This window comes from Heliangelus exortis, chromosome 29 (assembly GCF_036169615.1).
Source record: "Heliangelus exortis chromosome 29, bHelExo1.hap1, whole genome shotgun sequence".
NCBI lineage: Eukaryota > Metazoa > Chordata > Aves > Apodiformes > Trochilidae > Heliangelus > Heliangelus exortis.
Window position 1 is genome coordinate 4,535,581 of NC_092450.1, and position 27,451 is coordinate 4,563,031.

General features: G+C 55.3%; 4 protein-coding genes, 1 long non-coding RNA gene and 1 other non-coding gene across 8 annotated transcripts in view; 2 read left to right on the forward strand and 4 right to left on the reverse strand.

Moving 5' to 3' along the window:
- The first annotated feature begins 1,595 nt into the window (after nt 1-1,595).
- On the forward strand, nt 1,596-3,375 carry LOC139788669 (uncharacterized). The gene is made up of 2 exons (XR_011722903.1): nt 1,596-1,826; nt 2,412-3,375. It is a non-coding gene; the product is annotated as an uncharacterized lncRNA (long non-coding RNA).
- Nucleotides 3,376-3,708: 333 nt separating this feature from the next.
- On the reverse strand, nt 3,709-7,276 carry PSMB3 (proteasome 20S subunit beta 3). The gene is made up of 6 exons (XM_071728812.1): nt 7,136-7,276; nt 6,468-6,652; nt 6,003-6,110; nt 4,646-4,823; nt 4,329-4,423; nt 3,709-3,833 (listed from the first exon to the last, which is right to left on the reverse strand). The coding sequence occupies exons 1-6, from the start codon at nt 7,217-7,219 to the stop codon at nt 3,785-3,787; spliced, it is 699 nt and encodes a 232-aa protein (XP_071584913.1). The 5' UTR covers nt 7,220-7,276; the 3' UTR covers nt 3,709-3,784.
- A 1,712-nt stretch (nt 7,277-8,988) lies between these two features.
- TRNAN-GUU (transfer RNA asparagine (anticodon GUU)) lies at nt 8,989-9,062 on the reverse strand. Its single transcript has one exon. It is a non-coding gene; the product is annotated as a tRNA-Asn (tRNA).
- A 1,048-nt stretch (nt 9,063-10,110) lies between these two features.
- Nucleotides 10,111-27,451, forward strand: part of PCGF2 (polycomb group ring finger 2) — a 97,042-nt gene continuing 79,701 nt past the window's right edge. The window contains exons 1-10 of one of the 3 annotated variants that reach the window (XM_071728810.1): nt 10,111-10,243; nt 12,982-13,121; nt 13,437-13,533; nt 15,578-15,633; nt 15,786-15,836; nt 15,917-16,025; nt 17,049-17,097; nt 17,299-17,397; nt 18,251-18,331; nt 18,866-19,190. In XM_071728810.1, the coding sequence (XP_071584911.1) occupies nt 13,010-13,121; nt 13,437-13,533; nt 15,578-15,633; nt 15,786-15,836; nt 15,917-16,025; nt 17,049-17,097; nt 17,299-17,397; nt 18,251-18,331; nt 18,866-19,174 (963 nt within the window). In that variant the 5' untranslated portion in view covers nt 10,111-10,243; nt 12,982-13,009 and the 3' untranslated portion in view covers nt 19,175-19,190. Of the gene's footprint in view, nt 10,244-12,981; nt 13,122-13,436; nt 13,534-15,577; nt 15,634-15,785; nt 15,837-15,916; nt 16,026-17,048; nt 17,098-17,298; nt 17,398-18,250; nt 18,332-18,865; nt 19,256-27,451 lie in introns of those variants that run through there. The other 2 variants (XM_071728809.1, XM_071728811.1) reach the window with 2 other exon arrangements.
- CISD3 (CDGSH iron sulfur domain 3) lies at nt 21,555-22,874 on the reverse strand. The gene is made up of 2 exons (XM_071728814.1): nt 22,628-22,874; nt 21,555-22,252 (listed from the first exon to the last, which is right to left on the reverse strand). Exons 1-2 carry the CDS (start codon nt 22,832-22,834, stop codon nt 22,073-22,075), a joined length of 387 nt encoding a protein of 128 aa, XP_071584915.1. The 5' UTR covers nt 22,835-22,874; the 3' UTR covers nt 21,555-22,072.
- MLLT6 (MLLT6, PHD finger containing) overlaps nt 24,112-27,451 on the reverse strand; it is a 33,725-nt gene continuing 30,385 nt past the window's right edge. Inside the window, exon 16 of the mRNA XM_071728262.1 lies at nt 24,112-27,256. Coding sequence (XP_071584363.1) covers nt 27,212-27,256 — 45 coding nt within the window. The 3' untranslated portion in view covers nt 24,112-27,211. The remainder of the gene's footprint in view (nt 27,257-27,451) is intronic.

Below are 27,451 nucleotides of genomic sequence, written 5' to 3' on the forward strand. Positions count from 1 at the left end.
TTTTCTTTTGGGTTTTTGGTTGGTTTTTTTTTTCTGAGCAGGATTTAGCGTTTTGAACAAACCTCTTGCAGTTGAACCATGTTGCTTCTCTGCCTTGAAACTCTTTTCACCTATGCCTTTGTTTGGGGAATAAGCTGTCTGAATGTCTGTCCTGTGCTGCAACACGTGCTACAGTTTGCTCTGTGGAATTTTGGTCCTTTTGAGAGATAACTGGTGCTCATCACATCCTGGTCATTTCCTTAGACTAATGCCACCTCTGGTCTGGATTCTGAATGTGGGCTTGGGCTTTTTTTTTTTTTTCCTTCTTTTATTTTATTTTTTTTTTTCCTTTTTTCCTTTTCACACCCACATTCGTGATGTGAATCCCACTTGGAGGGGGGCAAAAAGGGGGCTCCAGCTTCAGCCCACAAGAGTGCACTGTAAATAGAGTCTTGAAGAAGTCAAAAATGAGTATTAGGGGTCAGGATACTGGGTATGAATATTTTTTATTTTGCTCATGGGTCATTCCCTTTGATGTGGGACAGATTTCTTCTGTAGGGTCCCTCCTCTGGGTGGTGTGGGGGCTGAACACCCCCTTGTCTGGGAGGCTGAAGACTCTCATGTCTTAAGGTGTGTAGCTGGAAAAGCCCCAAAAGCAATGCAGCTATGAGAATAATTAAAAAAACAAAAAAAAAAAAAAAAAAAGGGAGGACTTAGAGGGTATCATCAGCTTAGTTTTGTGGGCATTACCTTGGTTGCTTTTCTCTTAAAACAAGAAGCACTTAAGTTTACTGTCAATTAGCAATTAAACACCAATCACTTTTTATTCCTGACAGTTTTAAAAATCCACATTGAATCTGCAGCTTTGGCCTGGTAAGTTTGCTGTAATTTGGAGAAATGAGCTTGTACCTTTGAAACTGGTTAACTGTGTGTTTAAAAAAACAAAAAATAAGAAAAAGGGGGGAGGAAGAGTGAAACAAATTGGTGAACTGCAGATCCTGCACTGAGACACTACAAAAAAAAAAAAACAACCCAAAGAAAGTAGAATGAAGTTTGCAGAGCTTGGAGCTTCATTCCCTGAATTTCATGAACAGGAATGAATTAAAAATGCAGTTTTCCTGCATTCCTTGAGGAAGTCAGGACACTAAGGGCTTCAGAGCACTTAACTCTGATTTTCTTACTCCACTCCAACCAAACTCCTGCTGGGATCCAATTGGCTGCTCCTGGCTCCAGATAGGAAAAGCTCCATGAACTCCATTCCCCTCAGCACTTCCCCAATTCTGCCCCTTCTGTCAAGTTGCCATACTGTGTGTATTAAAGTAATTAAATGCAATTTTCTCACTTAATGATGTATTACCCAGGTATGTAACTTGGTTTAACAGAAGCATTTTGTATATTGTTTACATTTTGAGAGGTAGCATTATGGTTAAAAATGCTAATTTTTGTTTCTAGACAGTATTTTTATTACCAGAATAAGAAGTGAAGCTGCAAATATTTGTTTTTAAAAGGGACTTTTTTTTCTTTTATTTTTTGTTGTTTTGTTGTTGGGTTTTTTGTTCTGTTTGCTCCTTTTTTTTTTGTTTGGTTTTTTTTTTTTTTTTAAAATCTCCTTTTAGGTCACTTTTTTTTTTTTTTTTAACTGAAGTATTTAAAAAGCAAAACCCCAGCCCTTTCAGTTCTGGTTTTTACAACTGCTTGTGCTAGTTTGTTGTCTGTTTCTGGTGTGGATTTAGTTCTAGTTTTGCTGAATGTAGATATTTCTGTCTCTAGCATGTACCCTGCAGAACACTTTACACTGAAGTGCATTTGACTGAAAATTCCACCCCTCAGCTGGAAGAGCTCAGTAGGTAGGCAGATCCCTCACATCCTGCACAGGATTTTTCCAAGCAATTTCAGTGCAATTCTTTGGTCAACTGGAGTTTCCAAAAAAAAAAAAAAAAAAAAAAATATATATATATATATATATATATACACAAACCCCCCAAGATTATCAGTGCCCCAAGGAGGGAGGAGGAGCTGCAGGGTTGTTGGCTCAATTCCTGCCTGGCCTGAGGGTTTCTCTCTTGCCTGATTTGTCAGAATTTAAACCCAAAACTCCTTTGGGATGGTTCTTCCCCATGGAGAGAGCTCCTCCAGCACAGGGAGAAGGGGGAAAGGCAGAGCAGGGAGCTGCAGGTTGGGTGCTGCTCTGCTCCATGAACACCAGGGCTTGGGTCAGCCCTTACTGGGATGGGACTGGGAGGTACTGGGAAGCCCTCACCCTTTTTGGGGGGGTGTTGGGAAGCAGCAAGGAGTTTGCTGAGCCCAGGAAGCAGCTGTGGGATCCTTCCCTCTGCTCCCCTCCTGCTTTTAATTAATTAATCAAAGCTGTGATCATGAAGCTGAGCACAGGGGGGCTTGGGGAGGGGGCAGGAGGTGACTCCAGATTCCAGGTTGTGCTCCCCCATCCCAGACTCCAGGGGTTGGACTGGGTTATCCCCAGCAGCAGGAGCACTGAAACTTCCTTTTTCCTGGAGGAAAAGTCTTTGCTCTCCCCTCCCCAGCACTCCCACAGGTCCCATCCATGGGGACACAGCCCAGGAAAAGCAGGAATCCAGGATTTGTTGTAATTCCAGGCTGTTTGGGGGGCTTTGTCCTGACTTCCAGGGGCAGATCCCTCCCCTCCCAGGGACTCCTGGGCAGTCTTGTTGGGATTCCTCCCTCCACACTGCACCTTTCCACCTCCAGCTGGGACAGGTCTGTTCAGAAGCCAAGTTTGTGGCTCCTAAACTTGGTTTGCAACCCTGCAGAGAACCCCCCTGACACAGCTCCTTAAAACAGCTCCAAAAAAATCAGAAAAAACCCACAAAAAAAACCCCACAACCCAGCTCTCCCTTCCCCTCTGTGTCTTAATGCCCCATTTCAGGCTTTTCCCCCCATTTCTGCAGAGCCTTTCTCCAGTCTCCACAGCAGCCACTGCTGATTTTCCTTGCTCTTGGAAATCTCTTGGATTTTGTGTAACAGTGAAGGCAAAACTTGGGGAACCAAGTGCTGCTCACCCACCCTTTTTGAGTGGTTTGGGTTTCCAGCTCTCTGGTCCCTGCTGGGCTGCACAGTGCAGCTGGAGTTGTGTCAAGTGAGTGCATCACACACAGAAGGGTGGGCAGGGCTAATCAGTGCAACTGAAAAAACAGACAAAAAAAAAATGTGAATAAATTAAGTTTGAAACTGAAAAAAAAAAAAAAAACATTCTAGGTTTTTTTCACTGCTGTTTTTTAAATAGGAATTTTAAGTCCTCTGTGCTTGTCTGTTTGCTAGGAGCAGTTTGAGACACTGTTACTGTTTTGAAATGCATGCATGTTACCAGATGAGTCTCCAACCAGAGAAAAAAAAAATAAAATTAAAACTTTGTGTACATCTGTTCCTTCCTGCTCTCCTCTTTGAAGTGTTCCAGTGATCAGCTGGCACCCCCTGAGGGATGGGATTGCTCTCAGTCCCAGGTTACCCACAGCTGGAAGTAGCTTTTGTGGTAAAATTAAGGGGGTTTAAGGAAAAACTGATTTTATCAAGTCCTGGATATGAGAACAAAGTGGATTTGACAGCAAAAGGCAATGACCTGGGGTCAGATCCACTCAGAGGTCTGGGGATGAGTGGGGGTGGCTCAGAAAGGTAAAACTGCCAAAACCCAGGCTCCTCCTGAGGGTTTTAGTGAGGAGAAGTTAATCCCAAGTGTTCAGACTCGAGAAAAGCCAAGCTCACTATAATAATTTTATTTAAAAAAAAGGTTGCAGGCAGACTGAGCTGTGAGAGGAGCAGAGGTGCTGGGCTAATCCATGCGAGCCTTCAGGGTCCTGGTGGTGATCTTGTCTTTCTCACTGCAGGGAGGGAAAAGCAAGCAGAGTGTTAGGAATCTGTGTTTAATGTTTCCATACAGCTTCTCCCTTCCTTGGGAAGCAGCAGGGTGCAGAGGGAAGGTGTTTCCCAAGGCACATCCTGACCCAGCAGCTCCAGGGAAACAGCACCAAGAGCAAAAGAAACTGCTTCAGAAATCAGCCTGGAAGCTTAACCCTGAACCCACCCTACAAGAGCAGCCTCTTGGCCAGTGCTGCCCCTGTGTGAGGAGTCACATTCCCTAAATCCTGAGGGGAACCCAGCAAGGAATCCCCGTGCAGCAAGAAGCTGACTCCAAGATTTTCCAAAGCTTCTGCAACAGCCCTGAGGAAGAAACCACTGAGAATGGAGAAGCCATTGCCAAGGACACTGCTGGGGGGCAGCAGGATTTGGGGTACCCTGTTACCCAACCCCTTAACTGACTCTGAGAGCTGGTTCAGTTCTCCCTCTGTTCTGCAGGGGCAGGGAGCAGCACTCACATGATGTGGACCACCACCCCCATCCCAGATATGGCATCTCTGTCCACTGCATTCAGCATGGCCTGGGAGATGGTTTCAAAGAGGTGTTCAGGTTCCTGAGGGACAGAAAGCATTTTAATTGGTGCAAAAATTGAACAAAAGGCAGAGTTCCAACCCCAAAGATGCTTCAAGCTTTCCCCTGCAGCCTGCTCTAAGCTGCAGCCTCTTTGTTCTCCTTCTGGAAGTTCCCAAGGACCAAAGGTTTCCATCCCAAGCACCCAGGGAGCAGCAGGAGGTTGGGCCCAGGAGTCAGGGCTGAGCCTGGGCACCCCACTCACCATGTTGGGCTCCCAGAGGGACTCACACATTCCATACATCTGCTCCGAGCAGGTGCCACTGACCACGAAGTCATCGGTTATCATGGGGCAGCCAATGAGGTCCAGGGAGCAGACAAAAGGTTCGTGTGTTACAGGGTCCAGCCCAGCAATAACTGGTTCTGTGTAGTAAGGTCCAAACCTGGAGAGAACACCCCAGCAGTCCAACCACCCGGATGCAGCTCCACATCCCCCCCCAGAAGGGAAATATTCCATGTTTTTGGGGGGTGACCCTTTGGCTGCAGCTATCTCCAGGGATGGAGAATCCACCCCTTCCCTGGGCAGCCCATTCCAATGCCTGATCACCCTCTCTGCAAAGAATTTCTTCCTAATATCCAACCTAAACCTCCCCTGGCAGAGCTTTGGCTCTGCCAGGGGAGGTTTAGGTTGGATATTAGGAAAAAATTCTTAAGATCATGGCTTCTTGTCTTGCTGAGAGTTGCCTGGGAGCAGAGCCCGACCCCCCCTGGCTCCAACCTCCTTTCAGGGAGTTGTAGAGAGTGATGAGGTCTCCCCTGAGCCTCCTCTTCTCCAGCCTCAACACCCCCAGCTTCCTCAGCCCTTCCTCACAGGAATTCTGCTGGATCCCTTCACCTCCTTTGGGCCTCCATCTCCTTCCTGATTTTTGGGGCCCAGAACTGGACACAGGACTCAAGCTGTGGCCTCCTCAGGGGCAGAATCCCTTCCCTGGGCCTGCTGGCCACACTCTTCCTCAGCCAGGATTCCATTGGGATTCTTGGCCACCTGGGCACACTGCTGGCTCCTGGTCACCTTCCAGGTCCCTCTCTGCCACTCTGTGCCCCATGGAGCTCCCCATGGGGTTGTTGTGGCCAAAATTCGGGACCTGGCACTTGGAATGTTGAACCTCATCCCCTTGGGATCATCCCAACTCTCCAACCTCCTTTCAGGGAGTTGTAGAGAGTGATGAGGTCTCCCCTGAGCCTCCTCTTCTCCAGCCTCAACACCCCCAGCTCCCTCAGCCCTTCCTCACAGGACTTGTGCTGGATCCCTTCCCAGCCTCCTTGCTCTTCTCTGGACCTGCTCCAGCACCTCAAGCTCCTTCCTGAGCTGAGGGGCCCAGAACTGGACACAGGACTCAAGCTGTGGCCTCCCCAGGGCTGAGCACAGGGGCAGAATCCCTTCCCTGGCCACAACACCCACAGATTTTCAACATCCACAGACTGCAGGACAACTTTTGTCACCAGACTGCAGCCTCCTCACACCGTGCCACAAGCAGGCACCACAGGAGCCCTCCAGAACCAGAGCAACAACCCCAAACTCCCCCGACCCCCGAGCAGTGGCTCTGTTTTTGGGGCATTACCTCCTCTCGTAGAGCAGATTGGAAACCATGCTCATGAAAGTCTGAGGTTTGATCTGTCTGCCTTCCTTCAGCTCGTAGAGGTTCAGCCTGAACTTCAGCCTCTGGGCACTGCACGGGAGAGGAATCAGCATTAAACCAGAACCAAATTCCTTTTCATTTTCCCCAGACCCAGATTCTCCTGCTCCTCTCCATCACCTGATGGGGCAGGGGGCTCTCCAGCTGCACCCCCTTTATACCTGAAGTTATTAAGTCCCAGCAGTGATGTGACCTTAAATTAAATTATTAAACATTTGTATTTATTATTAAATATTAAATTGAAGTATAATTTCACCCCAAAAATTCCCAGAGAAGGAAAACCCAGAGAAGGAGCAGAGCAGCAGCTCCAGGCATGACCAGACCCTGATGGATGCCCCACTCGGGCTGTGGGGTGAGCAGGGGGTGGGAGCGGGCAGGGTTCCGACTTACACGGTCTGCACGTCGGTGGCGAGCCCCGCCAGCCCGATGTACAACCTCTGTCCCATCGGGAATATCTTCTGGAAATCCGTGGTCACCGTCTGAGCTTGGATCCCGAACCGCCGGTCCGCGGCGATGGCCACGCAGTTCTTCCCCTTCATGGCCATGACGGCCCCGCCGTTATAGGACATAATAGACTGGGAGAGACACGGAGGAGCTCCCGGGACCGCCGGTGCTGCCGGGACCTCCGGTGCTGCCGGGACCGCCGGTGCTGCCGGGACCTCCGGTGCTGCCGGGACCGCCGGTGCTGCCGGGACCTCCGGTGCTGCCGGGACCGCCGGTGCTGCCGGGACCTCCGGTGCTGCCGGGACCGCCGGTACCGCGGGCCGTGCGGTGCCTCCCGCACCGGGAGGAATGACTTAGCCTCCCACCCCGCGATGTTACCCGCTCGGCCGGACCATCCCCGCTCTCCCTGTGCTTTTCGGGCTGAATTTTCCCATTTCTGGGCTTCACATTTTCCCGTTTTCTGGGATGCGCGATGCTCGCGGCCGCTGCTTCCCGCCCGGTCTGTGCGAAGGCCCCAGGGACCCACCCGCCATCCCCCCCGGCCTCAGCTCCTCCCCGGTACCCCCCAACCCTCCCGTCCCCTCCGTGCCGGCCCCGCGGGGTCCCGTTCTCACCATGGCTGCGGCTTCACTGACCCCGCCAGGCCCCGCACCACCGGCCCCACCGCGCCGCTGAGCCCGCCCCCGCGCTCCTCCCATTGGCTGCCGCCCCCGCCCTGCGTCGAAACGCGGCTCGCTATTGGCGGAGGGGTCGGAGCTGATTGGCTGAGGAGGAGGAGAAGGGGAAAGGGGAGGGGCGAGGGGGAGGGGGGAAAATGAAGAGTCATGGCGAGCGCGAGCGGGGCATGGCGGGACTGCGCGCGACGAGGGGCGTGGCTTAGCGCGGGGGGCGGGGCCATGAACGGGAGGTGGGCGGGGCGTGTGGGTAGTGGGCGGGGCGTGAGTAGCAATGGGCGGGGCGTGTCTGAGAGTGGGCGGGGCGTGTGAGAGAATGGGCGGCGCGTATATGGGAGTGGGTGGGGCTTGAGCAATAACGGGCGGGGCGTGTGGGGGAATGGGCGGGGCGTATGTGGGAGTGGGCGGGGCGGGGCTAAAAGTGGGCGGAGCGTGTGGGACAGTGGGCGGGGCGTATGAGGGTGTGGCCTGGGGGCCATGGCAGAGCTGGGGACACGGGGAGGGACAGCGCGGAGGAGGCAAGAGGAAGAGTGACCCAAAGTTGGGTGAATTCAACTGAAAACTCCCCAGAAAGCCTCCTGCAGCACCCCCTGAGGGGTTTTGGACCTCGGGGGGACAAAACCCTGAACTGAGGAATTGAAAAAAAAGCACAAAATAACTCTTTGGAAAGCGCCAGTGACGTCACTGTGTGATGTCATTGTGTGATGTCACTGTGTGACGTCACTCTGTGATGTCACACCCAAGCAGGGGGGCCCGGCAGACGCTGGCAGGGAAGGGCCTGGAGATGCTGCAGGGAGCAACAGAAAAGGGAATTTTCCCTCTCTGCAGCTCTGGATTTCCTTCCCCATCCCCGCTTCCCGGCTCTGGGGGAGATGGGATTAAATTGTTTAATTTTAGGGCAGTGATGTCGTGCCAAGGGAAGGAGAATCCCGATGTTTGGAAACTCTCAAGCACCCCCTGCCTGGGTCTGACGAAACCACTCAGGGAACCCCAGAGGCCCAGCCCGGCCCCTGCCAGCTGAGTTTTGAGGTTTTGAGGTTTTAAAACGTTTTCCATTACAAATCTCGTCGGGATGAAGTCAGAGGCTGCGTTTTTTCGGGCTGCAGCAGGGGGGAGGTGGAGCAGCCAGGAAGGAGCAGGGCCAGGGGCAGATTTGGGCTGTCCCGGGGGGCACTTTGGGGTTCTGGGTTTTGGGGAACAGCAGGGATGGTCCTGGCACAGCTTTGTGCCCCGCACCTGAACGTTCACATCCTGATTCCTGCCATGAAAACACAACCAGGGCGGGCAGGGGAACAGAAACAGATTTTACAAGATTTTTTTAGAAGAGGGGGGAACCTGAGCGAGGCAGGGGTTGGGCTTCCTTTGGCTTTTGTTTCTTTTTAAGGCAAAATGCAGCCTCTGGGCAGAAGCAGCTCAAGTCTGCTCCCTTTTTAAGGTCCCCCCCTTTTTGCCCAGGGGAGAAACTGGTGCGGGGGGGACCCGGGCTGGGCTGGGCTGGTTCTGCTGCACTCCGGGGGCTTTTTGGATCCTTGTAGGGATCTGAGAGCACCGGGGACACATCCTGCTCCTTTCTCACCTCCTCCCCCTTCAGCTCAGCCCGGTCCTGAGGAGGAGGGGGAGCAGGAAAAGCCCCACCGAGCTCTTGCGCTCCTCTTTACACCGCGACAAACCAGCTCGGGGGTGGGGACCGGGCACCTCCTCTTACCGCGAGCATCCTCGGCTGTTCCTGGGTGAAAAAAAAAAAATAAAAAGGTGAAAAAAAAAAGCAAAAGGGGGAGGAAAAGAGGTGTCCCCGTCCCTGGGTGGGCTCGAACCACCAACCTTTCGGTTAACAGCCGAACGCGCTAACCGATTGCGCCACAGAGACCGCGCTGCCCGGCGGAGCCGCGGCCGCCGCACTCACCCGGAGCCTTCCCGGGAGCGGCCGCGGGGCTGCGAGCACCGGGACGCGGAGGGGGGATCCGTGGGGGTTTTAATTTTTTTTTTTTGGTTTAATTCATGAATATCACGGCTGAAAACCGCGCGGACCCACCCAAGGGAACAGCGCTCGGGCCGCACCCACGCAGGAGCCGTGGGGACTCCCGGGAGGGAGGGGGGAGCGGACACGCGCGGGCTGCCCGCACCCACCGGGAGAACCCCGCACCCTGCCCCCTCCCCTCCGAGCGGGTCGGAACCGCCGTCACGGAGCCTCAGCCCAGGAGGGAAAGCGGAGCCAGGAGCCCGCCCGCCCCCCGGCCTTCCCGTTCCCTTCTCTTCCATTTCTTTCCCGCTTTTTCCTCCCCTCCGTTCTTCCCTTTTATTCCTGCCTTTTTTTTTTTTCCCCCTCCTTCTTTTCCTTTTCCTTTCTTGCCTTTTTTCTTTCCCTTTTCCTTTTTTCCCCCCCTTTTCCGTTTTTCCCTTTCTTTCTCTAGTTTCCCTCTATTTTTCTTCCCCATTCGGGGCCGAAAATGTCCCCAGAGCTGGTTGAGGGGTCCCGGGACTCCACCCGGTGATCGGGGCACACGGAGACCCGGCGGGGAGCGGAACAGCGCTGCCACCGGAGCACCTCGGTACCGGTTCGGATTTTGGGCTCATTTCAGCAGCTTTTAGGGCGCTCTCCTTTCCTCGGGGGGCTGAGGGGGTCGCGGGGGGGGGCGAGGGTCGCGGCAGCAGCCGAGGTACCCGGGGACCGTCGGGGAGAGGCGGAGCGGAGGAAGGGCCAGAGGGGGGGACCCAATCTCGGCCCCTCACTCCCCTCCTCCGCAACACCCCAAAGGAATGAGGTCACGTGAGGCTGGGCGGGGCCTGGCAGCGGCTGGAGGAGGGAAAAAAATTAAAAAAAAAAAAAAGAGGAAAAAAAAAATTAAAAAAAAAAAAGGAGGAGGAAGGAGGGAAAAAAAAAAAAAAAAAGAAAGAAAGAAAGAGAGAAAAAAAATTAAAAAAAAAAAAAAAACGAGGGAGAGAAAAAAAAAAAAAAGGCCCCCGGCCGCAGCGCCGAGCCGAACCGAGCCGCGCCGACCGGCGGGAGCGGAGGGGCGGCCGCGGGGCCGCCGCTGCCGCCGCCACCAGGTAGGGACGCGGTCCCGGGCCCCCCCCTCCGCCTCCGGGCCCCGCCGCCGGGCCCCCCCCGCGCCCTTTTCTCTCCGCGCTCAAGATGGCCGATGGCCGCCGCCTCCCCCCGCTTTGTGCTTGGCCCCGCTCCTGCCCGGGGGGGTGGGGGGTGTGTGCCGTGACCCCCCCCTTCCACGGCGGGCCCAGGCCGGGGGCTACGGGACCGTGACAGCCCCGGTCCCCGCCGCCATCCCCCCGCAGCCGGGGCGTTGGGGAGCGGGACAGCGCGGTACGGGCGGGGGGGGACGCGGCGGGAGCCCCCCCGGCCCCCGGGGTGCGGTGTCAGGCGGCCCCCGAGTACAAAGGGCTGCGGGGCACCGGGAACCCCCCGGTTTTACCGGGGCTGCCCCACCCCCGGCCCAAATCGTGTGTGTGTCCCCCCCCAAAGGTGAAGCGGGAGCTGCCCGCAGCGGCGGGAGGGGGGGGATCGCCCGCAAGGCTGCAGCCGGGGACCCCCGGGCTCATTGCGGGGACACGCGTGTGTCCGGCGTGTGTCCGTGGCGGTGCCAGGCGGGTGTCACGCACGGTGTGGGCACGTCCCGCCGCGGGAACGGGGACGGGAGTGTGTGCGTGTGTCCTTGTGTGGACGTGGGTGTGTGGACACGCGTGTCCGTGCCCTCCCCACGGTCCGTGTCCCCCCCTCGCTGTTCCGTTCCTCGATACCCGCAGCCCGAAAGGGGCGGGGGGGTCCCGGCGGGCGCTGTCGGGAGGTCCCGCGGGTTTCACGCTCCGGCGCCTTTTTGTCGCGTTCCCCCTGCGTGGGGGCCCGTGGCGAGCGGGCGGGCGGGCGGGCAGTGCCGGGGGGAACCGTCCCGGTTTATTTCCCGGTCGCTGGTGGCCGTGGGTCTCACGGGGAGGGGGACAGCCGGTCGGGTCCAAGTTACCGGTGACTTTGAAATGTCCTTCCCCACCCGTGCCCGATCAGGGGGGGAATTTGGGGAGCAGGGGTGGGGGGTACAGTGCCGGGCCACCGCCCAGGGAGACAAAAGACCCCGAAAGTCGGGGCCGGGCCGGGGATGCGGGCGGCGGGACCGGAGCATCTGGAGGGACGGGGCGGCCCCGAGGGCTCCGGTGGGGCCGGTGCTGCCACCGGCTCCGGTGCTCGGGGGGAGGGTGCGGGGGCTTTGTCCTCCCCCGCGGCAGGAAATCGCCGTTGTTATCACCCGGTTTATTAGAACCGGTTTGCGCCAGTGGCTCAAGCTCCCCCCTCCCGCGGAGACCCGGGGCCGCCATTGGCGGCTGCCAGCACCAAAAAAAGCAGCAAAATCCACTCAAAATGCATCCGTGGGTCCTGAGGCCCGGTGTGGGCAGCCGGTGCTCTCCCGCGGGGGTCGGTGCGGGAGCCCGGGGATGGAGACCGCGGCCCCCCCCAGGGATTCTCCTGGCCGGGAGGAGCCCGGCAGTGGCCCCCCCGTCACCCGTGGGCACCTGCCCGGCGACAACAAAGTGCGGAGCATCCCGGGGTGCCCGTCGGGGGGCTGGGGCTTCCCAACCCCCCCGGGCATCCCCGGGAACCCTCTCTGCACGGAGACCCTGGGGCTCGGCTTGACCCTGCCCGGAGGTGTCCATCCCCGTGGTGTCCATCCCTGTCCCCGTGGTGTCCCCATCCCCGTCCCCGTGTCCAGGGGTGCAGGTGTGTGGATGTAGGGGCTGTGTGTGTGTGTGTGTGTGTGTGTGTGTACACACACCCGTGTGTGTGTCTCCCTGGGTGGGGGGGGTGTGGGTGCGTTCGGGTGTTGCTGTCGGCGCGCCCTGGCGCTGCCGTCGCGCCCACGCTCATTTACACAAGCCCAGGGTTTCTTCTCCCCCTCGGATGGTTGTAATAATATCCTGGCTCCTCTCCAAGTATCGGCGTTGCCATGGAAACAATAAAACTGCAGCGATTTCGGGCCCCGGCTCCACCATCTCCCATTGTAACCGTGGAGCGGGCAGGCAGCGGTTCCCCCCGTGTCCCCAACACCCCGTGTTTGGGGGGGTGGGTGCTGCCTGTACCCCCCGTGCACCCTTTGGCCGTGCCCACCCCTGGGTGCAGGTGCCGTGGGTGCTCCTGGCCGTGGGCAAGTGGCCAACACCGGGCTCGGGGGTTTCTATAGTAACGGGGAGGTGGTGGCTGAAAATGCCTTTTCCATGGAACCAAACAAAAATACACCTCGTGTGTCTGTGTGTGTGTGTGTTTGTGTGTGTGTCTGTGTGTGTGTGTCTGTGTGTGTGTGTGTTTGTGTGTGTGTGTGTCTGTGTGTGTGTCTGTGTGTGTGTGTGTTTGTGTGTGTGTCTGTGTGTGTGTGTCTGTGTGTGTGTCTGTGTGTGTGTCTGAGTGTGTCTGTGTGTGTGTCTGTGTGTCTGTGTCTGTGTGTCTGAGTGTGTGTCTGTGTGTCTGAGTGTGTCTGTGTGTCTGTGTGTGCCTGTGTGTGTGTCTGAGTGTGTGTCTGTGTCTGTGTGTCTGTGTGTGTCTGTGTGTCTGTGTGTGTGTGTCTGTGTGTCTGTGTGTCTGTGTGTGACAGACGTGTCCCCACTCAGAGGTGACTCGGCATGGTGGGGACCCACTTGGGGACCCCCAGGAAGATGCAAACGTCAGGCAAAGGGCAGTGCCCGGGGCTGCAGTGCCCGGGGGTGCACGGGGAGGTGTGTAGGGCGCTGCTCACACCCCCAGGTCCCACCCTTGCCATTAAAGGTGATCCCGGGTGTTTCCCCTGCAGGGAGGATCCGCCGCGGGGCTGCTCCAAAATGCACAGAACCACCAGGATAAAGATCACGGAGCTCAACCCCCACCTGATGTGTGCCCTGTGCGGTGGTTACTTCATAGACGCCACCACCATCGTGGAGTGTCTGCACTCCTGTGAGTGTCCCGGGGGTACCCCGAGCCCTGGGGGGGTGCCCGTGCTGCACTGAGCCCCCCCTCGCCCCCCCTTCAGTGCCCAACCCCATCCCACATCGGGATTTGCTCCCCCGTGGAGCTGTGGGGTCGGGGATGGGGCTGGATCAGGGAAAAGGGGAAGGGGTCCTGACCCTGAGCTGGTGTGGGGTGCTCTGCTGGGATGACAGAGGGGTTCTGTCCCCCTGGTCTGTCTGTCCCCCTGGTCTGTCTGTCCCCCTGGTCTGTCTGTCTGTCTGTCTGTCTGTCTGTCTGCTCACACCTCCTCTCTCCCCCCAGTCTGCAAAACCTGCATCGTGCGCTACCTGGAGACCAACAAGTACTGCCCCATGTGTGATGTCCAAGTGCACAAAACCAGGCCCCTCCTCAGCATCAGGTGAGGTTTTGGGGTTTTTTTTTTGGGGGGGTTCCCCTGTGTGGCACTGAGCCCCAGCCCCGTGGAGCCTCTGCCTGCTTTGGGGTGCAGCCCTGAGCACCCCAAGAGGAGGGGGAGTGGGGCTCCATGGGGCAGCTGAGCAGGGAAAATTTGCTCTGGCAGCACAAAACTGCTCCTCACCCCACAGAGGGGGGATTTGGGGTGTTTTCTGAGGGGAAAGGGGATGGTGGGAAACACCACTTGGAGGGGACAGAACCAGGAGGAAGCTGGGGGGGTGGCACCTGAACCTGGGACCGGCTGTGCTTGGTAACTCCTGGTTCTGTCCCTCGTGGGGACAGGGCTGTGGCCCTCAGGGGACACTGAGGTGGCAGCACAGGGTGAAGGTGGCAGTGGTGGCTTCTTGCTGGCTCTACCCTGGCCCCGTGTCTGGCCGGGGAAAACCAGACACATCCCACATCAGCTGTGGGGTTGGCTTTGCAGGTGGTTGGCATAGAAACCAGGAGAGGCTGCAATACATCACTCGGCAATTTTTTTTTTTATATCCTCCTTTTTATTTATTTTTTTTTTTTAGCCTCTTCCATATAAATCCGTTCCTGTAGTAACACTTTTTTCTGCCTTTTTTTTTTTTTTTTTTTAACTTTTTTTTTTTTTCCCTGGTTCACTATGAAGTATTTACACTCTGGCTCCCACAGCTCCCTTGCCAGAACCTCCCTGCCTGGCTCCACACCCAGCACCACTCTCACCAACCACGGAGCCTTCACATCCCCCGTGGGGCTGGAGGGGGGAAAATACGGGGCAGGTGTGGGGAGAAGTGCCAGGAGCCTGACCCAGATGTGGTGCCATAGAAAATCCTGACTTTTCTGTCCCTTTTTCTTCCCAAACCAAAACCCAGGGGGGTGCTGAGGGTGCTGCCCCCCTGCCCCCCCCCCCCACCGAGCTCCCTGGGTTTGACTCCTGCAATTAAGATGCCAATCAAGCAGCTGAGGCAGCTTTTTCATTAGCTTGCTGTAAATTAGAAAGCAAATTCTCTGGGTATGTATTATAAATAAAATCCCAGCGGGGCCTCGTGAACCAGAGTGACATCACCAAGGAATTAGGGATGAAAGGCACAGCCAGGGCTAAAAATAATAGAGGGTACAGTCATTTGTTTTTCTGTAAAATAAAGGCCTCACCAGTAAGATGGAAATAATTGCAGATATAATTTCGTTTTCACCAGGCCCACTGCTCTTGCTCTTGAGACTTTTTTTTCTTTTCAAATTCGGCTGAGCTGCTGCTTTTAAATTGTGCAGATTCCCTCCCTGCCCCAGTCCCTCCCAGTCCCAGCCCCTTCCTGTCCCAGTCCCAGTCCCAGTCCCAGTCCCAGTCCCAGTCCCAGTCCCAGTCCCTCCCTGTCCCAGCCCCATCCTCTCCCAACCCCTCCCTGTCCCAGTCCCAGTCCCAGTCCCAGTCCCAGTCCCAGTCCCAGTCCCTCCCTGTCCCAGTCCCTCCCAGTCCCAGCCCCACCTTGTCCCAGTCCCTCCCAGTCCCAGTCCCTCCCAGTCCCAGCCCCCAGCTGAATCCCATTCCAGGCTTGGTGCTGCAGATGGGATTTGAGCTTCCCCAGTTCCTGGAGTGCTCTGGTCCTGCCCTGAGCTGGGCACATTCAGGGACTTTGTTGCTCTGTGTGTGAGGCCGGGGGTGCTGGGCTGCCCTCAGCTGCAGCCAAGTCCTGAATTAAATGAGATGGAAATTAAAACTTCCAGAAACCTTCCCTGATCTGGGGTTATTAAGTTCTCCCTCTGTTTTTCCAATTGTTTTGACTACTGAAACAGATCCTGGCCCTACAGTCCTGCTGTCACCATCCTGAGCTATTATAAAGATTTTTTTTAAGTCTTTTTCTTCCTTTTTTTCCCCGAGTTAACCCTTTGTGGTGAGCACTGCCAGCCATGGGATGGGGAGCTGGGATGAGGAGGGGCTTGGAGCTGCCCAGGGCACTTCCAAAGCCCCCATCCAGATGATTCCTCTCTTTTCTTTTTTTCTTTTTTTTTTTTCTTTTTCCCTCCAGGTCAGACAAAACCCTGCAGGACATTGTGTACAAACTGGTCCCAGGACTTTTCAAAGGTACAGCCATGGGCTCCCTGCATCCTGGAGGAGCAACCAGGAGGGAGCTCGGGGGGCCCAGGGCTTTCCCTTTTTTGCTCCCCTCGTGGCACCCGGGTGGGATTTTTCCCCCTTCCTCACCCTCCTCCTCCTCCTCCTCCCTTCTCCCCCAGATGAGATGAAGAGGCGACGCGACTTCTACGCCGCGTACCCCGTGGCAGAGGGTGAGTGGGAGCCCCAGGGACCCCCCCCCGGCCCCGACCCCCTCCCCCAGCTCAGCCTCTCCCTCCCTCTGCCCCCCCAGTTCCCAACGGCTCCAACGAGGATCGGGGGGAGGTCTCGGAGCAGGAGAAAGGGAACCTGGCAGATGATGAGATCGTCAGCCTGTCCATTGAGTTCTATGAAGGATCCAGGTACCTGCCTGGGTTTGGGGGGGTGGGAATGAACTCCTCCCCTCCCCACCTGGGTTTTTGGGGTGGGAATAAACTCTCCCCCCCTCCTCACCTGGGTTTTTGGGGTGGGAATAAACTCCCCCCCTCCTCACCTGGGTTTTGGGGTGGGAATAAACTCTCCCCCCCCTCCCCACCTGAGTTTTTGGGGTGGGAATAAACTCCTCCCCTCCCTACCTGGGTTTTTGGGGGGTGGGAATAAACTCTCCCCCCCCTCCTCACCTGGGTTTTTGGGGTGGGAATAAACTCTTCCCCCCTCCTCACCTGGATTTTTGGGGTGGGAATAAACTCTTCCCCCCTCCTCACCTGGGTTTTTGGGGTGGGAATAAACTCTCCCCCCCCTCCTCACCTGGGTTTTTGGGGTGGGAATAAACTCTTCCCCCCTCCTCACCTGGGTTTTTGGGGTGGGAATAAACTCTCCCCCCCCTCCTCACCTGGGTTTTTGGGGTGGGAATAAGCTCCCCATCTGGGTTTGGGGGGTGGGAATAAACTCCCCCCCCTCCCCACCTGGGTTTTTGGGGTGGGAGTAAACTCCCCACCTCCCCTACCTGGGTTTTTGGGGGGTGGTAATGAACTCACACCTCCCCTCCCTGGGTTTGGGGGGTGGGAATAAATTCCCCCCCTCCCCACCTGCTCTGGAGGTGGAGCTGGGAGGTGATGGCTCAGCCCTTGCTGAGGGCTCAGCATCTCCCAGGGTGCTGGAATGGGCAGGGAGCACCCAAACCCCATCTGACCCCCCTCTTACCCCCCTCTTGCTATGGCAATGGGGTCCCTGCATGGCCGTGTCCCTGCTGCATCCAAGGATGTCCCCGGCATCCTCTGGAAATGCTCTGGATTGGAAATGCAGCAGCTTGGGCACGGGCATGGGCAGGGGTGGCCAAGCAGGAGTTCCCCCCCCTGGATGGACCTTCTGGTGGGTTATTTGCTCACTCCCCCTTTTTTTATTCCTCCACCAACTTTCTCCCCTGTCTGCTTCCCTCCCCCCAGAGAGGAGAAAAAAGGAACCCTGGAGAACGGGGACCTGGAGAAGGACAAGGTGAGTTTGGGGGGGGCCGGGGCACCGCGAGCTCCGTGTCCAGCAGCCTCCGGGGCTTTTTTTGGGGGGGATATGGGGGGGAACGGGCAGGAGGACACCCCCAAGCTGCCTTCTGATGGAGGTGGGAACTTCCCATTAACTGCCTGGCGGGCTCTCAGCAACGCCTCTCCCCCCGGCCCCCTCCTCCTGCTGCACCCCCAGAAGAACGGGGTGAGGTTCCTGCGCTGCCCCGCGGCCATGACCGTCATGCACCTGGCCAAGTTCCTCCGGAACAAGATGGACGTGCCCAGCAAGTACAAGGTGAGGTTCTGACCCACTTCTGCTCGGGGATCTTTAGGGGGGGCTCACTGGGTCTCTCCTGTCTTGTGTCCCCTGCTGGAAGTGCATCCCCAGCTCCCGGATTGCCTGGGATTCCCTATGGGCGGGTTGGGTGCCGGATCCGACCCTTCCTGGGGGGGTGTTGGGTGTGAGCTTGGGATTTGCTCCAAGTTCTGGTGAGGGAGGTGCTGGGAGCTGTGGGAGAGGGGCTGGGGGGACAGCAAAACCCCAGGGGTGGCTCTGGGGGGGGCAGCAAAGCCCCAGGGGGGGTTCTGGAGGGGCTGGGGGGACAGCAAAACCCCAGGGGTGTCCCTAGGAGAGGTGTTGGGGGGACAGCAAAGCCCCAAAGGTGGCTCTGGAGGGGCTGGGGGGGCCAGCAAAGATCCAAGGGGGTCTCTGGGGGGGCAGCAAAGCCCCAGGGGGGGTTCTGGGGGCTCTGGGGGGACAGCAAAGCCCCAGGGGTGGGTCTGGGGGGCTGGGAAAACCCCAGGAGTGGTTCTGGAGGGACTGGGGAGACAGCAAAGCCCCAAAGGTGGGTCTGGGGGGACAGCAAAGCCCCAGGGGGGGTTCTGGGGGCTTTGGGGGGACAGCAAAGCCCCAGAGGTGGCTCTGGAGGGACAGGGGGGACAGCAAAGCCCCAGGGGTGTCCCTAGGAGAGGTGTTGGGGGGACAGCAAAATGCCAGGGGGGGGTCTGGGGGGACAGCAGAGCCCCAAAGGTGGCTCTGGGGAGTCTGGGGGGACAGCAAAGCTTCAAGGGGGTGTCTAGGGGGACAGCAAAGCCCCAGGGGGGGCTCTGGGGGGCTCTGGGCCCTGACCTCACCCCCTTGGTGCCAGGTTGAAGTCCTGTATGAAGATGAGCCCCTGAAGGAGTATTACACCCTGATGGACATCACTTACATCTACCCCTGGAGGAGGGTAAGAGCTGCACCCCCCCTGCCATGGGTGCTGGGAGCAAAGGGCAGAGGTGCTGGGGTTCAGGGGAGGCATGAGAAAAAGGTTTAAAATTAAACTGAAAATTAAAAATTAAAATTAAGCTTAAAAATTTAAAAATTAAAAATTAAATTTAAAATTAAATGTAAAATTTAAAAACTGAAAAACCAGAGAGCTCAGGAATGGGAGGATTTTAATACCGAAGGAGCCCCAAATTGTAGAATTTTAAACCTGAAGAATTTTAAACCTGAAGCATTTTAAAACTGGGGAACTTAAGTACTGAAAAACATAAGGATTTTAAAAAAAAAATTATTTGAAAAGCTTAAAAACTGCAGAGCTGCAGCACTTCAGCAAAAGCCACCCGGCTGCCTCCTCCCCCCCAAAAGGTTTGGGGAGGATTTTCCCTTTTCTGCCAGAGCAGGGGAGGGGAGTGGGGGGGGGGGAACCGCGTCCACGGGTGTTCGGTACCGATCCGTGGGGTGCCGGGAGCCACGAGCCCTCCCCTTTCCCCCCCCCCAGACGGGTCCCCTGCCCCTCAAGTACCGCGTCCTTCCCGCCTGCAAACGCCTGAAGCTCTCCCAGCCCCGCACCCCCGACGGCACCAGCGGAGCCTCCGAGTGCGACTCGGGCAGCGACAAAGCCCGGAGCCCCGCAACGCTGCCCGCAACCTCCTCCTCCCTGCCCAGTCCCGGGACTCCGTCCCAAGGTTCGCCCGGTTCCGGTACCGGTCCCGCCCTCAACGGGACCTCGAACTGCCACCCCCTGCCCCCCGCGGCCACCAACCGGGGCCGCAAAACGACTCTGAACGGCAGCACCTCCCTGACCTAAAGCACCGCGGTGCGGGGTGCGGGGGGGGCTGCGGCGCTATAAATATTATATATAGACAGCTATAAATATTCTGTGTACATAGGGAGAAAAAAAAAAATAATAATTATACATACTTATTTTCTATCGATCGACCAGATTAATTTAAAATGCAAAGGAAGACACATAAAGGTGGGTTTGGGATGGGTTTTTTTCATGTTTTTTTTTTTTTTTTTTGGTGTTGTTTTGTCTTTTGGGGGCTTTTTTTGTGTTGTTTTGTCTTTGTTATCTTTTTTTGGTGTTGTTTGTGGGGGTTTTTTTTGTTTGGGTTTTTTTTGTTGTTTCTTGCTTTTTTAATTTTTATTTTTGTCAGTTGGCTTTTTTTTTCATTTTTAATTTTTGTTTGTTTTTTGATTTTTGTCAGCTTTTGAAAAAAATTTTTTGTGAGTTTGTTTTTTGATTTCTTTATTTTTATTTTTGGTTTTTTGATTTTTGATTTTCATTTTTGTCAGTTTGGTTTTTTGATTTTTGATTTTTATTTTTGTTTTTTGATTTTTATTTTTCTTATTTTTTATTTTTATTTTTGTCAGTTTGGTTTTTTGACTTTTGATTTTTTTTTTTTTTTATTTTTATTTTTGGTTTTTTGAATTTTGATTTTTATTTTTGCCAGTTTGTTTTTTTGATTTTTTGATTTTTATTTTTGCAAGTTTATTCTTTTTAATTTTTATTTCTATTTTTGTGTTTTTTATTTTTGATTTTTATTTTTGTCAGTCTGTTTTTTTGATTTTTGATTTTTATTTTTGCAAGTTTATTCTTTTTAATTTTTATTTTTGATTTTTAGTTTTGTCCGTTTGTTTTTTTTTTATTTTTTTATTTTTGTGAGGTTTTTTTTTTTCTTTTTGTTTTAATTTTAACTTGGGGAACCTGCATGCCCGAGCTGGGAACCCCCCAGGCCCTGCTGCCTCCCTTGCTGGTTTTCTCTGACACTTTTCACCCTCCTCCCCCTGCACCCCCTGCCAGGCCTGGGGACCCCCCCAGCTGCACAGGTGAGGGCGAAGCACAGGGAAGGGCCAAGCACAGAAGCCAAAAATCTGCCCCCCACCCCCCAGCCCCACCGTGCCCTGTGGTTTTTTACCTTTTTTATGTTTATTTGGGGTTTTTGCTTTAGCACCAGGCTCGAGAATACACACTATTCCCTTTTTTTCTGGTTTCCCAGCTTAAAAAAAAAATAAATATTTGTAACTCAGCAGTGAGGAGCAGCTGGACCAGGGGGAGGAGCACAAACCCCCTCCCCAAATGAGGTTTTTTTCCTTTCCAAGGGAAATTTTTTCCTTTCCACCAGGAATTTTGGGATGGGGGTGTCTAAACTATTTTGGGGTGCTGGGGGAGTCTGCAGAGGGGGGGGGGGTACAGCCCAGGACCCCCCCTTACCCCTGGCTGCCCATTTGCAGAGCTTTTTTTGTTTGGGTTTTTTTTTGTCCCCCCCACCCTGTCCTTCCCACCCTCTCCTCCTGCCTCCCCACGCTGGGTTTTTAAAAAAAATAAAATTAAAAAAAAAATAATTACTACAGTGCCTTTAGCCAGGAGGTGAGGGGTGAGCGTGGGAAGGTGCTGCTGTCCTGGGGGGGGGGATGTGGGGACACGGGGAGGGGGGTCAGTGCCTGCCCCAGGCTGCAGGGAAGGGACCAACTTTCTACATTGACAAAAAAAAAAAAAAAAAAAAAAAAAAAAAGCAAAGCACACGAGCCCCAGGGGGGGTTCAGACCCCCGGGGGTTTCTCTCCCACTCTCACTGGGACAAAAAAAAAATGACAAAAAAAAAAAAAAAAAAAAAAAAAAAGACCCAAGTGCCTGCAGCACCCGGGGGAGGGGGGGGGCATGGGGAGAACCAAAGGAAAGCAGCATGGGAATCCTATCAACTCCAAAGGTCAGGGAATGGGGGATGTCCTTATTGTAATTTTTAATTTTTTTTTTTAATTTTTATTTATTTTTTTTTTAATTTGGGGTTTTTTTTTTAACCTCCCCCCCAGCAGGGACTCACCAGCAGCACCTATAGCACAGCCTGGGCTCCACTGCCCCCCAGGTGCTGGGGATGGGGCCTGGGGAGGGTCCCCACAGGGCCCCTTTTTTTTATTTTTTTTTTTTTTTTCCCCCCATGCCCGGGCTGGGGATGGACGAGGGGGGCTCCAAGTGTGGTTTTTTTTTTTTGGGGGGGGCTCCATTTGTCTCGACTTTTGACCCCCCCTTTTCTCCTTGTAAATAACCCACGAGGGACTGAGGGAGGCAGCCAAGTGCCTCGGGCTGGGGTTTGTGTGGGGTTTTTGGGAGGGGGGGGAAGGGGGGGGGCGAGGTTGTACTTGTTTTTCTGTTTTTTTTTTTCCTCTATGGTACAAACCAAATTGCTCTCTGTATGTTTGCATCCTGTACGATGTTTTAATGTCCTGTAAAATACTCGGATATTCATCTATATGGTTATGGGGTAAACGTTTGTATGACCACACAGCTTTGTACATGTAATAAATGCTGCAGACTGCCACCCACCCCCTCTGCCTCCCTGACCCTCTCTGGGTCCCTTTGGGTCCCCCTGTCCCCCATCCCCCCCCCCCCCCCCCCCCCGTGTGCCTGCAGCGATGCAAACCCACTCCTGAAAGTCCCATTATCCAAGTGGAATTTTTTCCCCCCCCACTCCTGAGCCAGCCAGGGCCCCAGTGGGGCAGAAAGCAGAATTTTTGTCCCCATGGTGGGGGGGACACTGAATTTCTGCAGCTGGTGGCAGCCCCCAGGGCTCAGCAGTTCAGGTTTTAATTGTGGGGGAGGGGGGGGAGCTGAGCTCTTTCCCCACTCCCACCCCAAAAAGGGCTGAGCATCCCGGGGGTCCTGCGCTCCCCTTGGGCTCCGTGCCCCCCATCCCCGGGGGGGGGTTTCAGGGCCGGGGGGGGAGCTGAGTGTTCTGCACGGCCTCTTCTTTGTGGGAGCCGTCGCAGTACGGGGGGGTTCGGGTCCGTTTGCAGCCGCAGAGCAGCGCCCGGGTGTCCTCCTGGGGGGTGAAGCGCAGCGGGGACAACCCCGGGGCCGCCGTTTTGTGGGCGCCGTCGCAGAAAGGCTGCAAAGCGAACGGGGAGGGGGTAAAGGGGGGGGTTGGGTACAAATCAGAGAGGGAACTGCGACCCCTCCATCCCCCCACCCCCCCCAAGCCATTGCCCAAAGCATCCCCTGGGAACTGCGGAGCTCAGGGAGCCCCCGGGGGGAAGGGGCAGCTCCTCCCCACCCTCTCCCCTGGATCCAGGGGTCCCCCGTGGGGCCGATCGGACCCTCATCCTCATCCACATCCTCATCCTCATCCTCATCCTCATCTTCAGCCCCATCCTCATCCTCATCCTCATGCTCATCCTCATCCCCATCCTCATCCTCATCCTCATCCTCCTCTCCATCCTCATCCTCAGCCCCATCCTCATCCTCATCCCCCCCCGAACCCGACCTGGCTCTTGCTGTGCCCGCAGCAGCACCACGCGTATTTTTTCCCCGCCCTCAGCTCCACGGGGAAGGGCTCCTTGGCGGCGATCACGGGCTGCGGGGGGGCGGAGGAGAACCAAAGGATTTGCAAAACCCCCGGGAGATCCCGGGCCCGCGGGACAAGCCCTCGCCCCGCGGCCATCGCTGCTCCGAGCGGGGCCAACGGCGCCATTGCGGGGTCACCTTCCCCGCACCGCTCCGCCCCCTCCGGAAGAGCCGGGGCGGGCTGGGCTGATCCCTGCGGAAGGGCTCCCCCTGCCCGGGGGATCTTTGCGGACCCCAGCTCCTTGTACAAACCCCCCCCCCCCGGACAGAGCCTTGTCCCCAGCGTTCCCGTTTATCCCCCCCCCTCTCCAGGGATGGGATCCCCAGCCCTCTGACAACTTCCACTTCCCGGAGTAAACGTGGAAAGCAGAGGCACCAGTGGGCCCGGGGGTGGTTTGGTCACAGGCACTTGGTTATTTTCACTTACGTGGGTTTAGGAGCCCACGGAGCAGAGAAAACACCGAGGGGAAAGGGGAATAACAGGGCAGGGGGAGCTGCCAGCTCCAGGAGAGCCCTTGGAAAACCCCTTGGGGTTTGGGGCTGCACCCCAAGAGGTGCTGCAGCCTCTGCCCACCAAGACAGCAAAGCCCAGGGCACCCCAAAAAAAAAAAGGGTGTGCAAAGAAACCAGGTTCCCTGGGAAGGGATTCCCTGTGGGGTTCTTTTTTGGGGGGGTTCCCTGTGGCTGTGGGCTCTGGGACAGGCAGGAGGGATTTACAGAGAGCAGAGAAGCCCCCGGGGCAGATGTCCCCGTTCTGCAGAGGTTCTGAGTCCCAGAGCCAACCCTCCCCCCCTTGGGGACACCAAACCTCTGTCCTGCTGCCTGTCCTGAGCTCCCAGGGGACCTTCCCCATCCTTGGCTGCTGATCCCCCCCCTCTGGCTTCATCCCCAGCAGTCACCCCTCACCCTGCCATCAACATTTCCCCCCCCCAAAGAGGGGGGTGACACCCCCTGCTTGGAAAGTCCCCTCTGGAGCCTTCTGAGGGTGTCAGGGGACCTCATCCCTGTCCTGTGTTGTCTTTGGGACAGAGCCCAGGGGCTCCAACCCATCCTGCTGCCAGTTTGCAGCTGGAGCAACATCTGCCAGGGGGGTGCAGAGCACTGGGGGTGCCATGGAACCCCAGGGAACCCCATTTGTGCACCCAGGGGACACCAGGGTTGCCTGGGCAGCCCCATGTCACATACCTGCCACCAAACGGGTGCTTTTTCTCCCATTATCCTGCTCCAAGAAGATGCCACAACCTGGACACAACCCCCCAGCACCTTCCTCTCCAGGCCCTGTCCATGGAAAGCAGGAGCAGAAATTCTGCCAGGAGCCCCCAGGAGCTCAGCACCAAGAGTTCATCACCCATTCCCTCTGCTCCTGGACAGTTTGAAGCCTCAGCTGTATTAAAAAAAAAGGTCTTTGATATGAATATTAATATTATTTATTATAATAAAGAACAGTCAAGCAGCGTGAAAAAAATATATCTTAGCTACATTACCTTAAATTGCCAAAAATATACACATTTTTTCTCTTTTATTCAATAATAAAAAAAAAAAAATCAAAACAAAAAAAGGGACACATGCAACATACTAAATGAGACATTAGCATCAAAATGGGTAAAGAAACGTACCCCAGTGCAACTGAAACACAGATAATCTTTAGCTTTTTTTTTTTTTTTTTCATTATTATTCTTTTTCCCCTGCTCTCCCTCCATTTCCCAGACACAAAACTGCTTCGTGTCAACCCTTCAGCACTGCCCCTGCTCCTCCCCTCAATCCCCCAAAGGGACCTTTGGCTCTGGGACAGCTTGGGGTGATCAGACAAGGAGTGGGACAAGGAGGGATCAGGGACCTTTGGAAGATGTCAGAGAAATGGGATAAGTGCTCTACAATTCCTCTCTTCCCCTGCTCCTCCTCTCCAGCTCCATCCATCCCAGCTCCAGAGGGTCTGAAAGGCTCCAGACTCCAACTCCATCCCCCAAAATCAACAGCAGAGCAGGAGGGACCACTTGGAACAGCAAATTCCTCCCCCCAAAACTTAACTCCTTGAACTCGATCCCTGATTTCCAACCTTTTTTCAATTATTGAGGCCTCTCCAAGCATCTTGCAGCCTCCTGCCTGCAAACCTCCCCTCCTGCCCATCATCTGGGCACCAAACCCCTGCCCAGGAGAAGGTTTCTGCCTGTCCTGGGAACCCACATGGGTTGTACCACAAGTTGCTGGAGGTTTCCCAGCCCTTTGCCTGCTCCTGGCTTTTTCCTAATTCTGGTTGCAGTTTTGGAAGGATCTGGGCACAGCAAGCCCAGGGCTGTGGGGATGGCAAAACACTGAGAGCAGCTTTGGGGACCTCCAGAGGAAAACCACAAAAATAAAATAATTAAAAAAAAATTTCCAATAAACCCCAACCCCCCCCAGCCCCATGCAGAGCTCAACATCTGCACAGCTCCTGCTTTACCTCCAACACACTTCTCCATCATCTTCCTGACCCAAACCAGCACCAAGAAATCTTCCCAAATCCCAAATCCCAAGCAGAGCCTTGGTGGGCACCCAGCAGTCACCCCCCACCCACCCACCCAGGACCCATCGGGGCTGAGCCCAGCACAGCAGCACCCAAAGGGGGGGACAGAGAGGTCAGAACCCCCCTGCAGAAATGGGCCCTGTGCTGGGTGGCACCTCTGGTGGCAGAAGGGAGGAGGGGACAACACATCTGGGGGGGGGGGGGATGTGGGGAAGGGGAAAATAAAAGAAGAAATTAAAAAAAGTGCAAGCACGCAACTGTGCCAGAGGGGTTTTTGGGGGAAAGAGGGAAAAACCAGAGCCAAAGGATTTGTAACTGGGATAACTGGGATCTCATTCACATTCTGCAAGTACCTGGGGTGGCACAGCTCAGCCTGGGACCTACAGGGGATGGGGACAAGGGGACAAGGGGACATGGGGACATGGGGACAGCCACAGCTTGTTGATCCCCTCCAGGGCTGTGCTGCAGAGACCACAAAGAAGGTTTTTTTTTTTAACCTGCATTGTCACTTTTAGCTGCCATCTCCATCTTCCCAGTAGCTTCTTAACCTTGTTAAAACATTAGCTTTTCTTTATAATTAAAAAAAAAAAAAATTATATATATAATATATATATTTCTGAGCAGCCAGCAGTGTTCTGCCCAGCTCCCAGAAGGCTGAGATCAGTATTTGCTCTCCTTTTAGCCTTATTCAACCATTGTGGTGACAACCTTTCAAACAAAAAAACAACAAAAAAGAAGAAATCAAATAAAATTAAAAGGAAGAAACTATTTAGCAGGGGAGTTCTGCCCAGAAGAAGCTCTCCTGGTCCTATCAGCACAGCCCCACAAATCTGAATAGTGCAAACTAGTAAAGGGCAGTGGGAATGTGCTGAAAAAAATATCCATTAAGGTCTGACCATTTTTAAGACCCTCAGAGTCTTCCCCCCCAGTCCCCAGGAGCTCTGGATTTAAGGAGGGGATGAGGATAAAAAAGGGGAATTTGCACGTTTGACGTCGCTGCTCCCCCTCCCCAGAAACCCCCCCCCTCCTGCCACCAATCCATGGGGATGAGAATTCCTCTGCTGAGATTCCAGGCTGCCAGATGGAGTCAAGCACAAAAGGATCTGGTGATGTCCCAGCTCAGGAGATGGGTGATTGTCCCATTGCTTGGAGAAGGTGGGATCTGCCAGACTGGAGTGACTGGGAAGAGCTGGCAGGGAATGGGTTTGGGAATCCTCTCTTCCTCAGCTTCTGAGTTCCCAACCACCCGGCTCCAAACCACACCTCTGATGTTGGCCACAGCCCCTTTTTGCGAGGAAAAATCTTGGATTTAAGCCTTTGGAAATCTTGGCTGGGAAGAGCCAGAGGCAGCAGGAGGTGGGGCCGGGGGGCCGGCAGCTGCAGACGTGGCAGTGTCCTTCAGCTGTCACCTGGCTGTCACCTCCTCCCCAAGCACCAATCCTTCCCCGTGGCTCCATCTCCTGGGCTTGGATCCAGCTGAGGTGCTGGGGTGGCTCCGAGCATCCCAGGAGGAGGAATCTCAGCTCCAGGACTTCTCCAGCTGGAGCAGAGGCCACTGCCACCAGTGTCACATCCAGTGCTGTCCCCGTGGGTTCCTCTGCACCAGGCAGAGAGGAATCCTCAGCACTGGGGGCTCCTTCCCCCCGAGGTCACATCTGAGAGGGGTGGGGGGGTCTTCAGTGCCTCGGGCTGGCACTGGTGGGGAGCTGGGAGGGGACTGGTGGGAGCTGGTGTGAACTCACTCTGCAGGGACACAGCTTCACTCTGAGCCCAGCTGGCAGGGCAGCAGGAGCCCCCCCAAGCTTCATCTCCTCCAGATCCCAGGGCTTGCTCAGGGATGTGCTGTCTTCCAAAGCACCTCTTGGCACTGCCCAGTGGCAGGGAATGCTTCTTGGAAGCTTTGTGCTCATTGCTCTGCCAGTGTCAGTGCTGGCTGCAGAAAGCCACAGTCCCCTGGCTGAGAGGAGTTGGCTGCTGGTTTGCTGAGGGTGAGGGGGGAGTTTAGCCCTTGTCCTGGCTAAGAGGAGCTCCCTTGTCATTCATGCTCTTTAAAAAAAACAAAAACAGAAAAAGAGACGTAGAGGAGAGAGCTTTCAGTACAGGGCAGGACAGGCAGAGCCCTGCTGAGCTCTGGCCCTGGCCCTGCTCACCTCCACCTCTTGGGCTCTTCCCAGATTCATGGGAATCCACAGGGGAGCCCTGGGATTCCCCTCTGCCCAGTCCAGACCAAACTGGACCTTT